Raw genomic sequence first — 24,888 nt, 5'->3', positions numbered from 1 at the left:
TTGGCAAAATTCATGGCAGCGAAGGAAAGATGTCAAGGAGAGTTCATACTTAATAAAAAGACAAGTGAAGGAAGGAATATACCCCTTTTGGGTGGCTAAAAACTACAATTAGGAACACTTACGTTAGATGAAGATGATGATGAAATCTAATAATAATTGCATTTTTATTAGGCAGCCACTCATAGAGCTGAGAGCACATTAAACTAACAAATGTTGCAAAATACCTACCAGAACACAAGAATAATAAAAGGACCTGTGTAGGGGTTTACATATTGTTGAATTCTCCCAATTCTTTGAATCTTTGGGCTGAAGGAGGGACAATACTCGGTGTATCAATGCTCAATCAACAATCATTTATTTCCATACAATTCAACAGTCAGAGCATTACAACGTCCGGACGGGAGAGATGCTACCAGAGGGTCAGGCACATGTCTCAAAATGGTGACGGGTTGCTCAGCTTTTTATAGTCTCTAGTGGCCCCCAGCTAGTCGTAAAAGCCAAAACATCACATTTTTTCTCTGTTACAGCGCCTAAGTTATGACCTCGGCAGTTGTTTCTCTGCTTTCTGTAAGGTGGGGGTATGGAATGTGGTCTATCTATCTCCCCTGTCTTTAGACACAGAGTCTCCTGCTTACAACCTTCTCTTCATGATTCAACAATTAAGCATGTCAAGAAAACAGTGTAACACATTCCCAGCAGATCAAGGATACAGAGTGATGCACATTTATCTAATGAACTAATATGTGAATATGTTCTGTTAACTCAAAAGTATAATGAGAACTAAACTACATACAGCTCACACACTCTATATTAAAGGGTATAATGTGATCTACAGCAGTATTCTAATTCAACTACTCTGATTACATATATAAGGTAACATATAATAACAGAACAATCTAATAATTCCCCCTTTTGATCTCTGAAAGAGATCACTTACAACATGCACTCCAGGGTCGCAAGGTCCAAGTTTTCTTGATCCTGAGGCCCTCTGTCCCCCTTTAACGGGTGGACCATATGTGGGATGACCTCTGTGTTCACGCAGTTCAGATGCAAGCAAAGTTAGATTTACAACCATAACAGCAGTTACAGATGACTCTCCCATCACTCCCCAATTCTCCCACAGCTTTATTTTGGTGCTCCAGTTTTCCACTCCCATTTTAATGCCCCCTTATACCTTTCAAATGTACTTAGACTAGAACCTCTGTCTAAGGAGCTTTTAACCTTTATTTTTATTGCTGCAGCTACCAGTGTCTTCCAGTTGGGTGATTCTCAGCTTCTTTCTTCGACCTCCGGGGTTAGACCACCCTTTAGTCATTGCACAGTTCTGGGGATTATTCTGCCCCGATTTCAAACAAAGATCTGTGTGTTTTGGGATCACCGCCGTGTCCCCCTTTTTGCCAAGAGCCTCTTGAACCTCGTTGGTCTGGTGTTCCTGGTTTTCGCCAACCCCTTCATGGTTATTGCTGTGTTTGTGGGATCCATCTTCTCCAGGAGCCCAAACGTCATGACACTTGACCCCAGTTGCTGTCTCGGCTGTCCCTACATCTGTCCCTGCTGTGAAGGGTCCTCACATCTCCGTGTCCCCGTCTGGTGTCTGTTCCTTTCTCTGCAAGAGACAGAAAACCAAAACACCTCTCTCCCTAGCCTTGATAATCTAATATTGTTATCCATTGTTGTTCTAATGATTCAAATTTGGTTTAAAATATTATGTTCAGGACTTATTCTAATCATAATCTATGTGTGTGTAAAAGAAATCAAAAATTAGTGAACCCTTTCTAAGTCTAACACATTATAAGCTTAAGTTTTACCATAGCTAAATTATTAAACACAGAAATAACGTCATAAGATGTTCATAAAACCATTGTTTGATGTTCGGACTCAACTTCCCCCTTTTTGACACACTCCCATGTGTCAATTCATTGGAGCTAGACAATTAAAAGAGAAGGTTGGTGACATCATATCTCAGAAAGTATCAGAAATTCTTCTCTCGAGTACCGTTGCTCCAGCCTTGTCATCCCTGAGGATCTTCGATCCCGAAAATGTCCCTTCTCCTCATGTAATAAAGTCTGTCATCCTTCCATGCCCTGGTAACTGGTCCATCCAGAGCTGTAACATTTTGAAATGTACATACAACAAGCCAAACCACACCTTGGTCACACCAAGCCTCTTCCACCTCGAAGATGTCCAATGCCATCCTAGTATGGACTGTCAAAAGTGGCTTTAACGCTGACTATCCTGACAATCCATTTTATAACGTTTCCTGGTCAGATTTGCCAATCTCTGCACCAGGGTTTTAAACTTTTCGCCATTTCCATTAGTTGTTATTTTTATTTAGTTTCGACTCCAGATTTTCAATTTTTACCAGTTGTAATTAGTTTTTACCAATTCTTTGCTAGTTTAGTGTAGTTTTTATTTTCTGAAAATCCTTAGTTTCAATTTAGTTTTATTTGTGTTTTGCAAGAATTAAGTGTAACAAAATCTCAGTTCCATCATATCAGTCAAGCTCTTCTGGTTATCCTTGGGTGTTGAGACTAATAACTATTAACTCTTGCCGCACCGAGTGGTCCTAATTTTGGTTGAAGTGAATTGATAACCTTTTGAAGGCGATTGTTTCACACCTTTATTTAGATGTCCCAGTCCTGTTGTCTCGGGATACATCACGCTGCCTTATCTGGGGTTAGCTGTTTTCTGGGGATGCGGGTTGAGTGGGTGAGCTCTTCAAGGAGGGGGAGTGTGCTCCCCCTGATGAGGTCTTCTAGGTAAGCTAGGTTAACCTTCTTGTGTGGGCTTTTCAAGTGCACTTTAAGGTTAGTGGGACTTTTAGTTTTATAAATGTCCCTCATGTCCCCCTGATGACCCAGTATTTCATTTTTGCACACTGTAGTACACATTTTAGTTTTTGCTTGTAGCTCGCATACTCTACTTGCCACTCCTCTAATTCCTGATGTTTCTTAGAGAGGGCAACAGTACCTTTAAAATTATATCACATGTGTGGGGGTGTGGCCTTGCCAATTGCTTTGCCCACCTTTTCAAAATGGCTGGCGTGCCCACAAGCACATTTCATGGAAAAAGAAAGGTAATCTTGATATTTACATTTAAAATGTTTTGTTAAACTCAGATTTTTATTTTATTCTTTTTGCAAGTACCCCTCCTCGGTGGCGAGAAACTGTTGGTGTGGTCAAGTGGGTGCTCTAGAAACAAACGCTCAGGACAGAACAGTTATCAGTCATGTACTTCCTACAAATTTTGCATATGTTTTATTCCATATTGATCCTCTGAGTGTAATGGTACATTTTAATTTGAATTTATCCAAACTAAACACAATATTTTCTTTATTTACTTTGCTCTTGTTCTTTTGCAGTACCACATCCTATCAAATGTCCCTGTCGATTATATTCTACATTTAATAACTTACTATTTCAAGTGAGAACCTAAATCACGTGGACCAATGTTTATTATTGCATATCTCTATTCTGAATGTGGCCAGTCATTCATAGGTATTGTTCAATTTTGGCGATTTTCCTCTATAAAATTTAATTGACTTTTTACAGTGGCCTGCTGTGGTTAATAATAACATATTCCAGTCATGAGTGGTATCAAAAGTCTTCTCCACTGTAGCATTTGGCATTCCCAATAATATAACATGATACCTTACTCAAAACACAGCTAATATAGCACAGTTTTCTTAATGCAAACATCAGTAACTCAAAATCAGCAACCACAGTGTTAAGTCTGCAGTTCATACTTATGTGAAGCTAGAGTCTCCTCCTCCAGTCTCTCTTATCCTCCTGCTCCTGAAAAAACAAAACAAAGCGAAGCATCCACCCTTCTCTTGTCGGCTGGGTGAATTGTTTATTGGCATTTACTAATCCTAAAGTGGGTGCAGTCATTGTCTCAGTATCAAGTCAGTCAAAACTTTTAGTCGTCAGTCCATCACAGTCCATTCGCATGCATACCTCCATACACATTCATACCAGATGTTGCTGATAATGGAGTCTCCCGCGCAACCTATTCGAGCCTCCATCACCAGCAAGATGACGTCATCATTTTAAAGGAAAACAATTCCTTGTTGTTTTTTGGGCCGGATTGACTCTGTGCAATCCTTTTAGATCAGTGTTCCCTATAAGTGAATTTCTCCCAAGCCAATTACAATCATGGAGAAGCACACTTTGCAACTGTTTACAGTAATAATATTTTATAGCGCTTTAAATTTCAATCTTTCAGGCCTTGTTTAAAGAGCTGATTGTTAAATCATGAACTCACAAAATATCAACATATCACCACCGGTGGATCACACCTCTCAGATGTTTTTTCTCCAGTGCACTGTAACAAAAACGAAAACAGACATAACCAACAAAATACTACTAAAATAACACAAACTAGGGCCCGTTGCAGACATGTCCAAGCATAAAACTATCCCTCTCTCGCTTACGAGAAAGAACACAAGCCAAAGCTCACTGATAAAATCAAGCTAGCGCTAAACAAAACCAAACAATCAACCAGAAATTCACAGGAACATTTTGCTTCCTGCCGGGACAATATTGTGTGGGAATGAGAACCTCAGGTGCCGTAACACCTTTTGTTCCTCCTTGAATTAAAACTCAATCACAGAAAATGCCGTACTCCGACCTAAAACTTACACTATTAATTCATCATTTTCACTCTGTGCCACTGTTCCTCATCAGGGCTGTGTGAAGCACAGCAAAGAATTCAGTCAAGGCCTTGAGCCATAAACAGACATCACGCACAGACATTGTTTTCATAACCAAACTTTTTTAGACCTTATTCCTAAAATCTACATAAATGCCCTCTGGGTGACATATAACACATTCTAAGTATTTAATGGTAATCAATGGCTCCTCATAAAAATTATGCATTGGGATGTTTGTGTGCAGCATTTTGCATATCAGCATAAGCAAAGCATTCTTCATTGCATCAGCGTGTATGTGTGTGTGCGTGTGGATCACTCTTCATTGCACAAGCGTGTGCATGTGTATGCATCACTTCTCAGTGAATCAACATTCCCGTGTGTGTGTGTGTGTGTGTGTGTGTGTGTCATTTCTCACTCACTCAACGAGTGCACGTGTTCATGTGTGTATTTCACTTCATTCTGAATCTGTGTGTTTGGAGACGTGTGTGTGTGTGTTTGTGTTCATCACTTTCCTGTTCTGGTGTTCTGGGTAAACCACGGCCTGAAGCATGCCCTGGGGTCCTGCCCCCCCTCCTTTTCAGTTTGTTTGCGACCATTGCTGCTGCTGCTGCTCAAAATTCAGTCCGTCCTGGTTCTGACCCCAATTGGGGCAGTCCTTTCTCCAGGGTCGATGTTCACCGCAGGTGAAACCTGCATCTTCTTCTGTGTTTTTGTCCATTCTGAGGTGCCTTCTGACCTCAGTTACTCCTCCTGTCTCGGTCACGCCCTTTTTCGCCACCCGATCATCCGTGTTGGTCCATCACTGTCCTGCACAGTGTGAATGCAAAGTTATCAAGGTCAGCATTCTTTCGCTCGGCCTTACTTTTCATTCGGGCTTGGCGGGCGTCTCGTCACAGCTCTGTCAGCTGACGCAGTCTGGGAATTTTTCCCCCGTGTAGTGAAACGGGCCTTAGGTTTAGTGCTCTCCGTCTCGGCTGCATGAGATCACATTCCTGCAGGTCTGTTGACATTCTCAGGTCGTTGTTGTGGGTCCAGCTGTTGCAGCATTTGGTCAGTGTCACGTATGGGGGAGAGCAGGAGTCCAGTCAGCCTCGGCTTTCAGGGCCGGCAAAGCAGCCTGTAATTAAATATGTATAGAAAAAACAGAAACAAAACAAAAACAAACAAAAAACAAAAACAAACGAACAGGAAAATGTTGTTGTGTTGGCTGTGTTATTCAGAGGGGAGACAATGGGGCCAGGCCCTGTGTCAGCCTTCTCTCCCCCTTTTTTTGTTTTTTGTCTCCCGATATAATCAACTCCTAACCCACCAAGTTGACAGGACAACACCGGTATATGTTAAAATTCTTAAGATCATGTTTAAAAGCCCAAAAAGGAACTTTCTTTCATTCAGTAATCACTTTTATTAATCAATCAACAGAAAACATGTCACAATTTGAATCTTTTAACCACTAAATTTGTTGTGTCTTGCCTGGTTGGTTAGACCAGTGTTCCTTTTTTTTTTTTTAGTTAAATTGTTGTCCTGCAACCCAGAGGGTTTCTTTGTCAGTAATGTATAGACTTCATCATTTAAGTATGTTAATTTTTCTTTAACCTTGCTGGAAAATCTTCACGTGTTCATGAGTGTAAGCTGTTTCTTCATTGCGTGTATGTGCATTTGTATAAAAGCAGGTTAATTTTATCTTTTCTCAAACTAGGCGTTACCTTAAAAGGAGCCTTTCTCTCAGATTTCTCTGCTTGTGTGTGTTTTTGTTTCACCTTTTTGTTGTGATGCTCCGGACGCCTTCCCAACCTCCACAAGTCCGTTGGCCCCAATTTTATGTGTTAAAACTTCTCTTAATTTCTCCTCTAATTCTCTCCTCGCTGCTGTCTTTTTCACAGCTGCTGATTCGTGCTGGGTGTGGTTCCCATTACCTATAATTTTGCTTCGGCCGCTGTGCTTGTGGGGGCAGTTGGTCCAGGTCCGCAGCTTCCTGTATTAACACACTAAGAGATTTATTTTAATTTCATTTTCATCACTGTTAAACAGATAAGCAGGCAACACGCCTACCTTGACAGCGTAAACTGTACGCCAGTCTCCCAACACATTCCTCTCTCTACTCCTCCATAATTCTCCACTGCACACCTCTTACTATCTCTCCTTTTTATTTTTATTACACCACAGAGTAATACACCCAATTATGCCCGTCTATCTCTATGTGGCTCCAAATTCCCTCTTTATTTTAATTTCACACTCGTCAGGGGACAGGCACACAACAATTTCAACCACTGAAACGAGGAATTCAACCTTTTTATATTTCTTTACTAATCTAGACTCAACCTTTGTTCGCAAAATGTGTCTTGTTCTAGTCCGGAATAAATGTGAACCCGTGATTACACGGCCGTTCCAGTGTTATTTCCGTGGCTATGCGGGGGCCCTCACCTCCCCAAGTCACCACCTCAGCACCCGGACGACGCCGGTCCTGGCCACGCGTCCACGGACAGGAGGGTCGCTACTCCATAGGCAAATGTTCCACAGGTACACTAGGCATCAACCTTTGATCCTAAAATGTGTATTTGCTCTAATGTCCTCCTAATCAAACACATCAACCGTCACTGTCACTGTGTTCACGCTTCACACTCCACACAAAAACACACTCAGAGCGCGCCTCACTCACACTCTCACTCAGTGCGCGCTTTACCCACAAGACAGCACCCAGAGCGCGCCTCGCAGCTTCACACACACTCTCTCACCCAGAGCGCGCTTTCACACTCACCCACAACACTTTTCCTCAGCGGGAATTTTACACAGAAACCTCTGAGCTCAACTATTAGATCTTCTTAAAGCACACTGCACCATAGACCAAAATACCCCTTTCTCTGCGCTTATGACCGCCACCACGGGGCAAAGTCGCATCATAAAAGTGATGCTTGCATCCCCGAAGTTATACCTGACATCATAAACCAGGTGTTGCTATGTACTAAATTTTTACTTTGTATTATGACCGCAGCCCTTTATACTCGACTGACGCCACAAACCACCGTCAAAACCTCTATCAAATGTACTAAAACTAGCACCAACCACTACTGCACTTCACGGCCGCACCACCGGAACACGCCGTATCATAAACCAAACCTACGGACGTGTTTCGCTCTCGCGTTGCCAGCGTTCAACTGCACCGTGAAGCCAGCATCTGCTTTTCCTTAAATCAACTTCTATTTCATAGCCGGCAAAAGCCAGGACGTCACTGACACCATAAACAAAATAAACAAACCTCGACTTCAATGTACTGGACTAATGGCCGCGTCTTCAGAATAAATTCTAATGTATTATTGCTACAGAAGCCAGTATTAGACAAAATTAAATGTGGAAGGTAAAGTGGCTGCAACTAGTCCAACGTAGTATGTTATTAGTATCTCGGTAGAAGCAGTTTACTGCAACTAGTCCAACGTAGTATGTTATTAGTATCTCGGTAGAAGCAGTTTATTTAACACACTGGAATTCAGCCTCAACTTATGTTGTTAGTATCTTGCGCCAAAAACCAGACACCGACAAATTTACTGTGAAAATACATGTGACTCAGCGAACAGATTAATTTGGAAAGCCCAATATGCACATTTGGTATTTATAATACAACAGGCTGTGCTTACCTTTTTATTTTTGGACCGGTCCTCTGTTCACCTCGCCTCGCGATCTCACCAAAGGTCAAATCTGCACCTCCTCAGCACACCAAAGATCCGGGTCACACGGCACCAAGTTGTTGAAATCTCCCAATTCTTTGAATCTTTGGGCTGAAGGAGGGACAATACTCGGTGTATAAATGCTCAATCAACAATCATTTATTTCCATACAATTCAACAATAAGAGCATTACAACGTCCGGACGGGAGAGATGCTACCAGAGGGTCAGGCACATGTCTCAAAATGGTGACGGGTTGCTCAGCTTTTTATAGTCTCTAGTGGCCCCCAGCTAGTCGTAAAAGCCAAAACATCACATTTTTTCTCTGTTACAGCGCCTAAGTTATGACCTCGGCAGTTGTTTCTCTGCTTTCTGTAAGGTGGGGGTGTGGAATGTGGTCTATCTATCTCCCCTGTCTTTAGACACAGAGTCTCCTGCTTACAACCTTCTCTTCATGATTCAACACTTAAGCATGTCAAGAAAACAGTGTAACACATTCCCAGCAGATCAAGGATACAGAGTGATGCACATTTATCTAATGAACTAATATGTGAATATGTTCTGTTAACTCAAAAGTATAATGAGAACTAAACTACATACAGCTCACACACTCTATATTAAAGGGTATAATGTGATCTACAGCAGTATTCTAATTCAACTACTTTGATTACATATATAAGGTAACATATAATAACAGAATAATCTAATAGCATTCACAGGCAACCCAAATACTAGATCAATGGGAAGCCTTGGTTGTCTCCCAAACATCAGCACATAAGGCGAATAGCCCGTCACATCATTCTTGGTACAATTATATGCATGTACTAGAGGTTTCACATAGTCTTTCCAATGCAACTTCTCATTGTCCTTCAAGATACCAAGCATTTGGAGAAGTGTTCTGTTGAACCTCTCAACTGGATTGGCTCTGGGGTGGTACGGCGTTGTGTGTATCTTTTTCATGCCGATAATTTCGCAGAGTTCATTTATTGTTTTCGATTCGAAATCGGGGCCTTGATCACTTAAAAGTCTCTCTGGGACACCATAATGAACAATGAAGTTCTCCCAGAGGGCCTTTGCAACAGTGCGCGCTCGTTGGTTGGTGTAGGGACAGCTACTGCGAACTTAGTAAAGTGATCAGTTATAACTAATACATCCTTACTGTTAGACTGATCTGGCTCAATAGATAGATAATCTATACAGACCAGTTCAAGGGGCCTGCTTGTCTTGATGTTCATGAGGGGAGCTGCCCTCTCCGGCCTACACTTCCGGCGAACACACCGTTTACACGTGTTGATCATTTTTTCAACTGACGTCTGCATTTTTGGCCAGTAAAACAGAGTTCTGACCAGGTCAATAGTGCGGTCAGTTCCTAGGTGGCCCATGTTACTGTGGAGGTGTTGGAAGACTACTGGCCTCAACTCCTCGGGTAACACGAGTTGAAAGGAGATGTCTGGACTGGTTTGCCTCTTTTGGTAAAGAACTCCATTCTGCAGTTCAAGACGACTGAGCTCACGCAGTAACAAGGGAAGCTCAGGTAGTTCTGCTCTAAGACTGGGAGGTGGGGTCTGACCAGTTTCTAACAGAGTGACTATAGCATCGAGAGCTGGGTCTAGCCTCTGTTTCTGTCTGAGCTCATCCTCTGCCATAGGCGGGGGAAGAGGAGAACCATTCAACAGCTCTTCTGCAAAGCTATCAGGGACAGCTGTAGCATGTAAGGCTAAGGACTCAACTAAAGCCAAACCTGGGCAAGTGAATCCAGGCCTGCAGAATTAACTGAATGCCTTTCACAGATGGCCTGTACAACCTCCCTAGAAACCATTTCTTTGTCATCGCCACTGAGGTGAGTGAGGGCGAATTGCCGGATCCTTTCACTTTCCTTCTGTGAGACAGGATCATCACCTGGGCTACCATGGGGATGACGACACAGTGCATCCGCGTCTACATTTTGTTTACCAGCCCTGTACTGGAGTTGGAATGAAAAAATAGACAAGGCTGAGAGCCAACGGTAACTCGTTGCATCCAGCTTCGCTGATGTTAGGATGTACGTTAACGGATTACTGTCTGTCACTACTGTGAATTCCGTACCATACAGGTAGTCGGAGAACTTTTCGGTGACAGCCCACTTAAGACCCAAGAACTCCAGCTTGTGGGCTGGATATCTCATCTCACTTCTTGAAAGTCCTCTGCTAGCAAAGGCTATGGCCCTCAACTGTCCATCCTGGAGTTGGTACAGAGCGCCACCAAGGCCAATGGTACTAGCATCAGTGTGGAGGATATATGGGAGTCTGGGGTCGGCAAAACCCAACACTGGGGCTGAGGTTAGCCTACCAATGACTTGTTCAAAAGCCTCTTGACACTTTTGAGTCCACCTGTCCCCAAATAGCTCTTTCGGGCTATGGTACATGGAGCTTTGTTGCTTCGTGGGTCTTTTCTTTCCTTTTCTCAATGGTGGGTAACCAGCGGTTAACTCATTCAACGGCCTTACAATATTAGAAAAACCCTGGATGAATCGCCGGTAGTACCCAGCAAAGCCCAAAAATGACCTTAACTCTTTAAGGTTGGTGGGGACGGGCCAACTCGTGAGGGCTTTGATCTTCTCTGCATCAGTCTCGACTCCACGCTCTGACACCACGTGGCCGAGATACTTAACAGAGGTTTGGAAAAATTTACACTTCTCGGGTGCTAATTTTAACCCAAACTCTTTCAACCGCAACAGGACCTTCTTCAGGCGTTGCTCGTGTTCTTCAAGAGATGATGAAAAGATGATGAGATCATCAATAAAGACAAGGACCTCCTTAAGATTCATCGGACCCATACACTGCTCCATGAGCCTTTGAAAAGTGGAGGGTGCGTTGGTGATCCCTTGGGGCATCCTATTGAATTCCCAAAATCCTAAGGGACATACGAAGGCTGTTTTCTGCTTGTCTGACTCTGACATTTCAATCTGATAATATCCCGACTTGAGATCCAGGACCGAGAACCATTTCGACCCTGCTAGAGCGGAAAAACCTTCTTCCAGATTCGGGAGTGCATATGCGTCTTTGATGGTTTGGAGGTTGTTGAAATCTCCCAATTCTTTTGATCTTTGGGCTGAAGGAAGGACAATACTCGGTGTATAAATGCTCAATCAACAATCATTTATTTCCATACAATTCAACACAAAGAGCATTAAGACGTCCGGACGGGAGAAATGCTGCCAGAGGGTCAGGCACATTTTTCTCAACATGGTGGCGATTTTCACAGACTTTTATAGCTTCTGACAGCCCCCACCTAGTCATAAAAGCTACATCTTCACATGTTTTTCTACTTCTTAGCGAGACTGGCTCCTGACTTTGGCTCCCTGTCTTCCTGCAAAGGTGGGGGTATAGAATGTAGTTTATCTCTTGTGCCCTAGACTCAGAGTCTCCTTTCTCTTCATGATTCAGCAATAAAACATGTCAAGAACACAGTGTGAGACATTCACAGCCAATCAAGGATACAGAGTGATGCACATTTATCTAATAAACTAATATGTGAATATGTTCTGTTAACTCAAGAGTATAATGAGAACTAGACTACATACACAGCACACCATCTAAACTAAAGGATAATATATGTCCTACAGCTGTTAACATAATTCAACTACATTGACTAGGATCATAAAATAACATATGTTTTACTCATAATCTTCACAAGGTTTAACCTCCGGTAGTCAATGCACAAGCGAACTGAACCATCTTTCTTTTTGACTACTACGATTGGGGAAGCGAATGGTGATTCAGATTCCCGTATCATTCCCGCGTCGAGCAGTTCCTGCAGGTGCTTCCTCACGGCCTCCACATCGTGTGGATGTATTGGTCGGGGTCTGGACTTGAATGGGGTTTCATCACTAAGCTTGATGTGATGTTGCACCTTCTCTGTGTGTCCAAAATCCAATGCATGCTGCGAAAACACTTCAGGCATTGAATTTAGCAACTTTGTGACACGATTTCTCCATTCATCAGGTAAGTCATTTCCAAAGTTGAAACTGATTTCTTCAGGTTGAGAAGAATTTCCTGAGTGGTCTGAAGAGTTTGACATCTTCTCTGTCTGTTCTTTACATATGACTCTGGTCACGGCATTAATGTCGGCTAGCACACGGCCTGACAGGACAACAATGTCGTGATCGGTTTCATTTTTCACTACAACCGGCAGTTTACAAGGCCGCTTGGCTGGCAGGTTGACAAGACCAGTTAACACAAGCAAACCACTGGGTAAGGGAAAATCTGATGATGATTCGACAACTGCACATTTCTCATTAATGGAGTTGGGAATGTACACCGAAGCTTCTAAAACTGCTGTCTGCCCTGCCGCCACCACGGCTTGCTTTTTACCCGTTAACTTTGCACACCCAAGGCTGCAATTGCTAGCGGCTTTTCGACGTACTCCAAGGATTTTGAGGAGCGTTCTGAAACCATGGGGGACGGGCTGAAAGTTCGCACTGGACTCATGGAAGTCAGCATAAAGGGCATCTAAGGTATTTGTACCTATCAAGATCTGCTCTACATAGAACGCGGAAGTGTTAGTGCAAGTAGTCCATTTCAGTAAAACGGAGCGAGTTTAAACAGTTGGCGTTCGAGAAACGGTAAATCTGTTAAATCCGACTGTTTTCTTCCAGTGTCGCTGCTTTCGGACTGACGAAATAAAGAAATGGTGAAAATATCTGTTCTGAAGGTGGAGAACCCATCGTGTCTCTGGGGTGCCATTTGGGGTCTCAGCGGCGATGTGGAGACTTCAGAACATTACAAAAAGCTACATTTTCAGATGAACCTCTTCTACCGCGACACCACGCAGGACGTGTGCACGCTAAAGCCTACGTCGTTGGAGGAAGGACGGGTGTATGTGGTGTACTGGGCGGTAAAGAAGTCGTGGTTTCGGGCCGTGGTGGAGTCGATCTTCGTGGACTCGGTTTCCTGTCAAGCTTGTTGCTTTCTGGTCGACCACGGAGAGAAAGTCGTCGTCCCCTCAGAGCAGATCCGGTTGGCAATGGAAAACTTCCTTCAGCTGCCTTTCTGGGTGCAAAAGTTCCACCTGGCGGGAATCAAACCAACAACCCTGCGAGTGTCTCTGCTTGAGGAGAAGGCAGAGCTCAAACCGTCAGCTCGGTGGGACAGCTCTGCCACGCTCTTCCTGCACAAGCTGCTGCAAGCATCGACCCTAAAGGAGGCCGTGCTGCTTGAACCTGAGTCAGACTCTACCCCTATCAAGCTTTACGTGACTGTTGGTGACATCAAGATCTGTGTGAATGACGACTTGGTGGCAAAGAGGTTTGCCTACTACAGCACAAAATCAGGCGACGGCCTGGAGGAGGGAGACCGACTTCCTGTGATGCTGTCCTACAGCATCTTAACCCAGAGCGTCTCCCCCAAGCCGACAGCACAAACCCAACCGCCTCCCGATCAGCAGAGTCTGGTTGAAGCTGGGGGGGCAGCTGATTGGCTTACAGCTCCTTCCCTGCTTCCTCAGATTGTACAACACAAGCTGGTGAAGGCTGGAGGTGAACATCGGTCAGTGGTCACAAAACAACAGCTGTCTCCAAACAGCCAGTCAGGGAGCGGCTCAGACGCAGCTGAGAGCAGCTCGTCAGACGACGCAGACTCGTCTCTGGCTGCAGCCCTCACAAAAAACCATCAGCTGTTCAGGTTTCTACAGTTTATGAAGCCGGGCAGCAGTTCCGAGCTGGCAGCTCCCCAGGAAGCTGAGGTGTTGCCTCTGATGAGTGAGAAACCAGGAGCTGAGAATCTTCAGAGCTGTCAGGCTGAATCTTTGGTGGATGAAGAGGCAAGCAGCTCCAGCACATCTGTCGCCTCGGCTCCAGCAGAGGAGACCCAGCGCAGTGAGAAGGACTGGGCCTGTGCAAGCCTGTTGGAGTTGTTGAATCCACAGGCTCTGAACCCCGATCCTGACGCCCAAGACGCTGTGGTTTCTCCCCTCGACCCCTGCCGGAGTGGGATTCTGGTGCACGCTACCTTCCCAGCAGAGCCGTGGATCAGTGTGAATGACCCCGCCATCGCAGACACCCTCTGCTGGGTAAACAAGAATACGCCCTAAGTTTGTCATCAGGATCTTTAACATGCTAGGAAACGAGAGTTTAGTGACCTGAACATTCAGGTGTAATTGTAAATGTTGTGAAAGTGGTTTCGTTATTAACAACACAGCATCAGATTCAATTTCAAATTTGAAATGTTCTCAGAAATGGTTCAGAAATACAAATAAAGTTGTTGTTAATTTTAAAAAAAAAAAAAAAAAAAAAAAAAAAGATCTGCTCTCGCACCTCGGCTCGCAGAGGGGGGATAACTAATGCTAGGGTATTAACACTAATATCCGAACCCACAAAGTTCTTGGGAAAGGTGATTGAGAGTTCCACATAACCTAGATAAGGGACAGATTGGCCGTTTGCACACTCTACGTCTAGGAGATCGCCCAACGGGTTTATAGGCAAGTCTGAGAGATGCTTCTCATAAAAACTCTGAGGCACGGTTGTCACTTGTGACCCTGTATCAAGAAGACAGTTCGTTTCTCTGCCAGCGATGTTGACAGTAGCAGAAGTTTTGGTTCCGACCAAACCCTTTGGGAGGTGTATAGACGGCGCTTTTGACTGAACTTCCTTTGAAAAGGCACGTTGTGGCTTGGGACGAGAATTGTCTCCGGCAGCCCCCACTTGTCCCACACTGGAGGCTGGGATTAGTTTAAAGGCGGCTCCTCACTGGCCCTAGTTGATGCTTCCCAACTAGATTGCCTTTCTTTCAGCTGTTTTCTCTTCGTGGCCACTAAGGATGGATTTGGTTCGTTTTCACATGATGAGGCAATATGACCGTCCTCACCACAGTGAAAGCAGTACCAAGGACGCGGCTTTGCGTTGGCTTTTGCAAAGTTCTGTGTGGTCGAAGCCTTCCTTTTCGTGGGGTAGACTTCGACTTTGGCATTAACTGTGTGGCACTTTGACTTTGAGTGCTTGGGCTGATTTTGCTTTTGGCTTTCTATTTTCCAACTGTTAAGTTGTGCACTCAAATCAGCAATTTGTTTCTTTAACACATCGAGGTCAGACTCACAGCTACTTGCTGTTTGTACATTTGACATGGCCCAGTGCTTTGGATTACTAGGGCCAGGTTTGCTCTGACCAAGATGTTGTCTCATACGACGGACTTTTGAGGCTTGCTTGTCCTCTTCCGTGCGTAGAAGCAAGAGTAGCTCAGAGAACAAAGGTGGGCTCTCTTTTCTTTGTCCTAGCTGGAGGTCACTGATGAGACTGTCCTCCCAACAGCCACGAAGAAATTGCTTTAACAATTGCTTGTCAAAATCCGACACATCGACACCTCGTCGCATTGCTTTGGTCAAACAGACATGTAACCTTTGCAAATAGGCTGATGGTCTTTCTCCTTCATTCTGTAGTGTGTTCATGAATCGCGCATAGAGCTCGTCGCCATCTTCGACGGCTCCAAACGCAGAATCGAGTACTCTCAGGTACTCAGAGGGTCTAGCATTTGGACCTAAATGCTTAGTGGTGTCTGTGGCAGGCGACAGAAGACTGTCAAGTATCCTCTGTGTGCAGTTCAAGTCAGAAACGGCTGGATCACTCATGAGGACTTCAACACTTGTGCGCCAGGCGTCGTAATCAGCTTCACTGTTAGGGCGGGGAATGCGCCCAGAGAAAGCTCTAATCCTACTCGGCATGGGCGAGTGTGAAGAAACTTCACTACTGCGCACCACATGTTCAACTACCACCCGCCGGACATTGGGCGGGTTAAGCTCAAGTGTGGGATGGAACTGGGTCGGTGAGTCAAGATCGATCAGGTTTTGATTTAAGATTGGAATCGAATCCGTAGACTGTGAGAAATCGGCAGCAGGTTGGCTGGGGGAATGGTCACCCTGTGCATGCAACCTTGTCTCGCCTCTGTTAACAGGGGGAGAAACTGTAGGCTGAGAGGATAGAGGGGGCGCGTTTAAGTTAGCTAGCCCCTCTTTGGGCATGTTTTCTAGCGAGTGGCCACTAAGATTGGCCATTTCAGACAGTTGTCTCATGTATGCTCTGGTGACATTCCTTGCATTTGCTGCATACACCTCAGTTAAACTCCTAATCTCAAACGTGACTTCAGGCTGAGCAGAACTTTGGATAGTCTGTGGCAAAAGGGGATTCAAAGTATCCATTGCACTGGCATGATTGAACTCAGCTATCATCTGCCTGTGAAATTCAGAATGCGGATCATCTATACGGATGTGGCGGCTAACTGAACCGTTTTTCCCCAGGTAAATAGCTACTTCTTCATCGAGGTCGCTGTTAGTAAGCCCTTTTATGATTACTGCGTTAGGGATTTTAATTGCATATAAATGTTAACACTTACTTGCATTTTCACAGATTTCATTACAATTAGCAACAGTTAATCAGCTGGAGGGTTATTTCCAACCGCTCACACTCACTTTTGTTCACATTTATGGAATGTACAGAGTCCGTGAACCCAAGTCCTTATAACAACCCACCCGCGAGTCCAGAGGGATGTATGTGAAGAAGGGGGACTACTAGTACAAAATGGCGTGATGTGTTTCTGTTTTGTTGCATCTGGCCTACCACACTCTGATGTGCAGGACAGAACAAAGTCAATTGGTCCTTCAACGCCATCAATTTCAGGATCCGTTGGAATGCACCAGGAAGATACAAACCAAAGAAACAAAAAAACAAAACCAAACAACAACAAAAAAACTTGACCTGTCAACGACAGTGTCATGGGACATATTAAGTTCCTCATAAAATCACAATTCACACATTCGCTTCAACTACTGGGTTTCAGTAAATTGAACAAAGTTTCCTACAGAACATTCCTAAACAATTATCATTAAACACTGGAAAATTTTACTTGCAAGGCATTCATGAAACACCGATAAATAATGAACAAGTAAAATACTTTGCTCACCGATCTCAGAATTAGAAAGACGGAGCAGCGCGAGATGGCGCACGACCGATGAAATGGCGTCGTCTCTAACTCCCGACCTTTCTCGACTAAGCAATGTAAAAAGAACCAGCTAATTACTCGTCTTAGCAATATACAAACAATAAAATAGTTTTAGTAAACGGTGAATGCTAACTCTCCGCTTATATTACTCTTTTTCATACCTTGTCTCAATAATTCGCCGTGTCTCGTTTCCTCACTAGCTTGCTCATGGAAGGTTTGCTAGCGAAAAAGAGAGAAGAGAAAACTCTGTGTCCTCCTAGGCAGGGGCGGCAGGCGGAGCCTGTACCACGTTTCAGCAGCTCATTGGCCTAGAGTAACACGTGTCTAAACCAGAACAGTTAACTCCTTAACTGCTGCACCTATGGTTTATTCATTATAAATGAAGTGTGCTGCTTAGATTAATGATTCTTTTCTCATTCTGGCATATTTTATCTAAGCCATACTCAAATGTGGGTTACATACACAACACGGGGCGGTTCAATTACAAACACAAGTCTAACTTAAGTTTCACACTGTTTTTTGTTAGAAAACAATCACATTGTTACATGCTTAATTTACACAAAATGTCAGAAATCTGCACTGTCGTGAACATAAATTTAATCTATTTTTTTCATGATTTGTTGGATTAACCCACTGAGGTCTGAAATACAACCGGTCTTTTTTTTACTCCTTTAGAGTTTACGTTTGTATTTCACCCTCAAATTGTTTCATTTTATTTTTTCCCCCTTGCCTTCTTTAGTATCATTCTTTTCAGCAAGCAACTTAATTTAGTTGTTTTTTCACTGACATACTGCATTAGTATTACTGATCTGAAATCACACAAAGAACTTAAAATCCTGGTAGTATTTTTTTTTATTGTACAAAAACACACAGACATGTTGAGTAATTTTTTATAACTTGAAATGCAAATATAAATTGTACATTTTGTAATAATATAATTTATCTAAAAATGCAACCAATACATCTGCCGGGTTTTTTTTAATTTTATTTTGTACAACAACTTAAAAATATTACTAAAACTAAAATGAGAGAACAATCAGGTGTCACAAATTATGTGTGCCAGTAAAAAAAAATGTTTTCCCACCAAAAGACAGAGGAGAACACCACAAAGATAAACCAGCAGGCTTGACAACAGGAGCTGTATCACTCCACTGGTTTTCTACTTAGTGAGAGTGTTTACATTGCAAATGTGCCTTTGTGACATTCATTAGTGCCCTCACTGACACACAAAACAAAACGACTACACAACAGAACGACTACACAAGACAACACAACACACTAATTATGTAGCCGCTAAACTGGTGGACCTAAATCTTCACCACCACGTCTGTATACATACAAGCAGAAAGGGGAGTGAGTGGGTCAGCGCTCAGAGCACAGAAATTTAGCTGGCTTCAAACACACCATTTATTTTCAGGATAAAACACGGTCAGAACCCCAAATACAAGCTAAAATCCCCGTATACAATAAAAATAGTGTTTACAACCCGCTAAAAACCCGGCCGGCAGGAATGATTAAACACTAAAAACACAAAGCTAAATGAATGTTTTTCCCTATGCTAAAAACTCCCCCCCCCCCCAAATTCTCCTGAGCTGAAAGAGACAGGAGAGGAACTCCTCTTCCGGGATGGGGAATCTCGCCAGCAGAAGACCAGGGAGGAGGCTCCTATCTCCACCTGACTGTGCGCGATCGTGCAGTCCAGCCACTCTCCACACCCGCGCACGGCCTCCCTCGTAGCTCCGCCCTGAAACAACAGACACGGGCCAGCAACGTTGTCGGCGCAGCCGCTGTTACCCTTCCCCGGCAAAGCTACGCCTAGCGCCCAACAGTGGGAAAGCGATACTCACAGATGCAGGCAGAGGCGTACCCCTGCCCTACTGTGGATTTCACGCGTCGCCTCCCACGGTCGCTATTCTGTCCGTCGGGACTGGATCGCCGGGTTATGCTGGCCGATCGCCGAATGTCTCGTGGCGCCCCACAGTCAGGCCGGAGGTCCTTCTTTTCATATGCTGGCTTGCACACGTTTTGTTTCCAGCTCTTCACTTTTCGTGTGTCTCTCTTTCAGTCTTTGCGCTCACTATCTCCCTTAAGTCAGTTTGGCGGCTGATAGGCCACCTCGGGGAACGCCCCCACCTCACAGGTGCCTACAATTGTCCGCTTAATCCACAGTGGAATAAAAAAAAGCATATTGTTCAATCAACACTAAACACACACTATAAATATGGGGATAAAATCATGCAATAGGAATATCAATAAACAAACATGCAATATCACTATTACAATAAAATCATGCAAATAAAATCGACACTATGTACCAACACAGTCTGATCCAAAACAAAATATAAAAACACAATTTTCCACTGTGTGACAAGTATACACGCCACACTAAACGTCACAAATCTCCCACATCTAAAAACTCTCTCTCTCACTCGCTCGCTCTGTCTCGCTGCCATTACTGTCACTCCCAAAACTTTCCCCTCTTCCTAAACAACCAAATACCACATGTTGATTTTTTTTTTTTTTAATTGGTTGACCAATCACCAATCACTTCAAATCCTGTCTCCCCCCCACCCTGGACCCCCACCAATTCGCATACCGCCAGAACAGGAGCACAGAGGATGCAGTCTCCATCGCACTGCACTCTGTCCTCTCACACCTGGACAACAACAACACCTACGCCAGAATGCTGTTTATAGACTTCAGTTCAGCATTCAATACAATCCACCCCTCACAACTCATCAGGAAACTGACAGACCTGGGCATCAGTTCCCTCATCTGCAAATGGTTAATGGACTTCCTGACCAACCGCCCCCAACATGTCCGGCTGGATAACCGATGCTCATCTACAATCACAATGAACACCGGTGTACCACAAGGCTGTGTGATGAGCCCTTTCCTCTACTCCCTCTCCACCCACGACTGCAGACCTGCTGATGGTTCCAACACCATCATTAAGTTTGCAGATGACACCACGGTGATTGGCCTCATCAGTGACAACGATGAGGCCGCCTACAGGGAGGAGGTGGATCGTCTGGCTGAGTGGTGGGACAGGAACAACCTGCTGCTTAACACCGAGAAGACCAAGGAGCTCATCGTGGACTACAGGAGGAATGCTGACCCACATCCACCCAATCACATTAAGGGGACAGCTGTGGAGCGTGTGAGCAGCTTCAAGTTCCTGGGAGTCCACATCTCCGAGGATCTCATCTGGACAACCAACTGCTCCAAGCTGGTCAAGAAGGCTCACCAGCGCCTCTTCTTCTTGTGGACTCTGAGGAAGAACCACCTGTCCTCAGACTTCTATCGCTGCACCATCCTGACCAACTGTATAACAGTTTGGTACAGGAACTGCTCTGCCTCAGACTGGAAGGCGTTGCAGAGGGTTGTGAAAACTGCCGGAGCACCACTTCCTGCCATAAAAGACATCTACAGGAAGCGGTGTCTGAAAAGGGCTGGGAAAATCATCAAAGACCCCAGTCACCCATCACAGGGACTCTTCACCCTCCTGCCCTCTGGGAGGCGCTACAGGAGCCTCCGGACTAAGACCACCAGGTACCGGAACAGCTTCTTCCCCACAGCTGTCAGACTCCTGAACTCTGCCTCCTGACATCTGACCCACGTTAACACATGGACTGGACATACACACACCCACAATGGACAACTGTACCCTCATACACACAATAATAACATGGACTGAACCACCACTCACACAGCTTTTATTTTCAAACACAACAAAGTGTAACAGCCAACATACTGGACACTGTTCTGCTGAACAACAAACAATTATATTGCCATCACTGTTATAATCTTACAATGAAACAAAGTCTCAGATTTAATTATTCTTAATTAGAATATTATTAATTATTATTAATGATTAATTATTATTAATTATTCTGAAAATAAGTTGCAGTATCTCATTTAAACAACACATTTGTTTTTCATTCCAACACAGGAGCTGGAATGTTGTAATATTTTAAGGATGCTTGTTTCCAGTCCAGGCATTACTGCCTGAATGACTATCATGGATCGAGGTGATCCAAATGTAAGTGCAAAAGAAAGTCTTTAACTTCCCTTAAGTACAGTGGCAGTGGATGTGGGTTGGAGATGCAATGAGCTTGAACCTGCAGGCGACCATCTTCACTGACCACACCATCTGTGACGGAGGACTCATCTCTCCTGGTGTCCTGCAAGCAAACAATCATATTTTTTGGAACATGAACTTAATTGCTTTCTTAAAACATTTTTTCTGCATTTGGTATAAAACAGACTCCAGTTTAGACAATCTCAGGCCCCCTCCCCAACGGAGAGGTGACATTGAATGTCCCAATTGTCAGTCTGGATAGCCCTGACCACCACCCAACACACAATAATGTTATGAAAGCATCATTTTAAAAAGGGCTATGCAAACATGGCCAATAACTTTTATTCTAATGATGTGTAAAATGATTTGGGCACAAAACAAATTTTGCTGTTAGAAAATTTGCAGACTATATACAGTGTAGACCCTCTAAACTAAGTTTGGGGGATGTGATCTTTCAAAGATTTCAGACCAAACTGTTGTTGTTTGTTTACTTACACAGCATGTCTTGTAGAAATAACTGGAGTCACCAGCAACAGCATAGTGCAGTCTTATCTCAAGTCTAATAACAGAAGACAGGAAAAGATCAGTGAAGAAACAACTTCCCCAAACCAAAGCACAAATAAAAAAATAAGTAAAACAGGCTGATCTAAAGTATGATTAAAGTTCAGCCTGATTAATATAAATGTTACTGACAGTTGCTAATATATTGGAAAACCAAAATACTTACTGATGTCTTTCTGTCCAACAACAGGAGTGCTGGTCCCGAGCCTCAAAGACAGTAAGAAGCAAGCAGAGGGAGAAAAAACAGAAAATTTTTTAGAAGCTGATTTGATCCTTAATGGCTGTGTAATCACTATAACTTACAACACAGAAGGTCCATGTAGACCCCATACAACCAAATTAGACTAACACATATAGTATTAAAAACACCATCTACTACTGTGTCTGAATGTGTAGTATTGGCACTGTCAGTTTATGCCTGAAGAGATATGTGTTTAAGAAAAGACCACCTAATTTAAATATAATCATTACATGCTTGTTAAAAGTTAACTTCCAATATATAAAGTTTCTAATAAGCAAAATGACCAGATCTAACATATGGCAGGGTTTATATGTAAGTATAATGTTTCTTATGATTCAACTGTGGAATTTAACTTGATTATTTAGAAGGACAACCTATATTACTTTATTCTCAAGTACAAAGCCAACCTAGACTTTAACCATTTAACAGGCCACTAATCTGGATTATAGCTTTCACCACACAACTTGTTTTTAAACACATTTTTTTAACAAAATAAATACTATTGTTATTGTTATTATTATTTAAAATGTAATTAAACAGAAAAGTCGTTAAATATAAAAGCAGTTTGCTTATGTTGTTAAAGAAAGGCTAGATTTGACATTAATAGATGCCACAGATGTTCAAAAGCTGCCACAAAGCATTAAAAAATTGCAAATATGTAATCTGAAAATAACCTGAAAATATCTTTAGAGTTTATTTTGTGACGCAGAAAAAGTAGCCATTGCCACATTTGAGTTTTGGATTAAATGCATTCTGGGATATTTAGCTGTACCAAGTCCACACAAGTCACCACCGATACATGCTCCATAAAACCGGAGGAGCAAAAACACATCCCGGAATTTTTCTCGTTCTCTGCTTCATGTGTACTTTCAATTGGAACAGTACTTGGTCTCCATATCACAAGTCCACAAGTAGCATACACAGGCTCCAACCCGTTCTGATTCACAAAATAAACTTTTAAGATATTTCAGGCGAGAATGTAGCTGTGCAATGCTCAAATATCTACTTAATTTATCAAAATATCACATATTTGCAAAAGTGCTTCGATGTTTTTAGAGAGCTCTGTTATCCACCAGTGCGATAGCTGATCGGGAGGTCAAGGCTCGATAGAGCCAACGAGCACAGCTAACTCCTGGCATATCGTTTTCAACCCCCTGCTGTGTTTTGCTACTCAGGATAAACATACACACATATATATATATCCGTCATGGTTTGTGGAGGCTCAGTTCGCCCTTCGCGGCATCTCAGCTGACGACACGAAGTATCACCATGTGGTGGCCTCGCTCGACCCGCTGGCCACCCGTCGCGCGATGGCGCTCCTCTGGGACCCACCCGCCCAAGGGAAATACGCCTCCCTCAAAGAGCTGCTTCTTCGGCGCTATGCCCTCTCCGACGCTGAACGAGCCGAAAAGCTCCTCAACCTGTCAGGCTTGGGTGGCGGTACCGCGCTCGAGCTCATGGAGAACATGCTATAGTTGCTCGGGCAGGATGACGGTGGTTTCCTCTTCGCCCACCATTTCCTCCGCCAACTACCGGCCGCCGTGAGAGCTGTCCTCGCGAACTCTCCGCTTCTGCCTGCGAAGGATTATCGCTCCCCGGTTGAAGAAGCGGATTGCATTCTCCTGGCTAGCCGCACTTTCGACGTTCACGCCCTGGCTACGGACACGCCGGCGGCACCTTCCACGCCTCCACCTGCCTCCCCCGGAGCATCCGCCCCCTTGCTGATGGCAGGGATTGCTACACGCCGGCACCGTGGAAAGAGCATCTGTTTCTACCATCAGCGTTTTGGCGACAGTGCGCGTCGCTGCCTGCCGCCTTGCACTTTCACAGCCCAGGGAAACGGATCCGCCAGAGTTTCCATCGCTGTCTGTCCCTAATTTCTCTAGCACGGTAACGAAGCATGGGGTTGAGCATTATATTCCCACGGTCGGGCCCCCGGTGTGCGCGTGTGCGCGCCGCCTCGACCCCGCGAAACTGTCTGTTGCTCGGGAAGAGTTTGCAGCCATGGAGCGCCTTGGCATTGTACAGCGTTCGAACAGTGCATGGGCCTCTCCGCTTCACATGGTGCCCAAATCGGACGGTCGGTGGCAGTCATGCGGAGATTTCCGCCGTTTAAATAATGCCACGGAGAATGACCGTTACCTCATCCCCCACATTCAGGATTTTTCTGCCAATCTCGCCGGAACGTTGATTTTTTCTGAAATTGACTTGGTGCGGGGGTATCACCAGGTTCCCGTGCGCGCCGAAGACGTTCCTAAAACCGCTGTCATTACCCCCTTCGGCTTGTTCGAGTTTTTGTGCATGCCATTTGGCCTGAAAGGTACCGCTCAGACCTTTCAGCGGCTGATGGACTCCGTTTTGCGTGGGCTGCCGTTCGTTTTTGTTTATCTGGACAATATATTGGTGGCCAGCTGCTCAGCGAGCCAGCACGAGTCCCATCTGCGCCAGGTTTTCCAGCGTTTGGCAGTGCACAGCCTGATCATCAACCCTTCCAAGTGCCAGTTTGGGTTGCCTGTTCTGGATTTCCTCGGGCACCGCATTTCCGCTGAAGGTGTGGTTCCGTTGCCCGACAGAGTCCAGGCCGTTTCGGCTTTCCCGCGTCCCACGTCGGTTAAAGCGTTGCAGGAGTTCTTGGGGATGATAAATTTTTACAACCGCTTTCTCCCCAGAGCTGCCCACTTGCTACAGCTACTCTATGCTGCCTTAAAAGGTAAAACAGCCAATGATCCGG

At 44.3% G+C, this 24,888-nt stretch overlaps 1 protein-coding gene and 1 long non-coding RNA gene across 3 annotated transcripts; one reads left to right on the top strand and one right to left on the bottom strand.

Annotated features, from left to right (window-relative positions):
• Positions 1 to 332: 332 nt before the first annotated feature.
• Positions 333 to 17,548, bottom strand: LOC146561981 (uncharacterized). 2 transcript variants are annotated; one of them, XR_014894594.1, is made up of 4 exons: positions 17,436 to 17,548; positions 17,236 to 17,321; positions 16,893 to 17,030; positions 333 to 8,421 (listed from the first exon to the last, which is right to left on the bottom strand). It is a non-coding gene; the product is annotated as an uncharacterized LOC146561981 (long non-coding RNA). The 2 variants fall into 2 exon arrangements; XR_014894595.1 differs by lacking the exon at positions 16,893 to 17,030.
• LOC146561982 (uncharacterized) lies at positions 12,894 to 14,392 on the top strand. The gene has a single exon (XM_085293458.1). The coding sequence runs from the start codon at positions 12,977 to 12,979 to the stop codon at positions 14,375 to 14,377; it is 1,401 nt and encodes a 466-aa protein (XP_085149584.1). The 5' UTR covers positions 12,894 to 12,976; the 3' UTR covers positions 14,378 to 14,392.
• Positions 17,549 to 24,888: the final 7,340 nt, after the last annotated feature.

The sequence above is a fragment of the Mchenga conophoros genome, linkage group LG12 (genome assembly GCF_057382185.1).
Source record: "Mchenga conophoros isolate Kocher_MC1m ecotype Shallow Benthic linkage group LG12, M_conophoros_male_GT1.1, whole genome shotgun sequence".
Lineage (NCBI taxonomy): Eukaryota > Metazoa > Chordata > Actinopteri > Cichliformes > Cichlidae > Mchenga > Mchenga conophoros.
The sequence above is the reverse complement of the archived record's forward strand: the minus strand, read 5'-3'. Positions and strand labels throughout refer to the sequence as shown.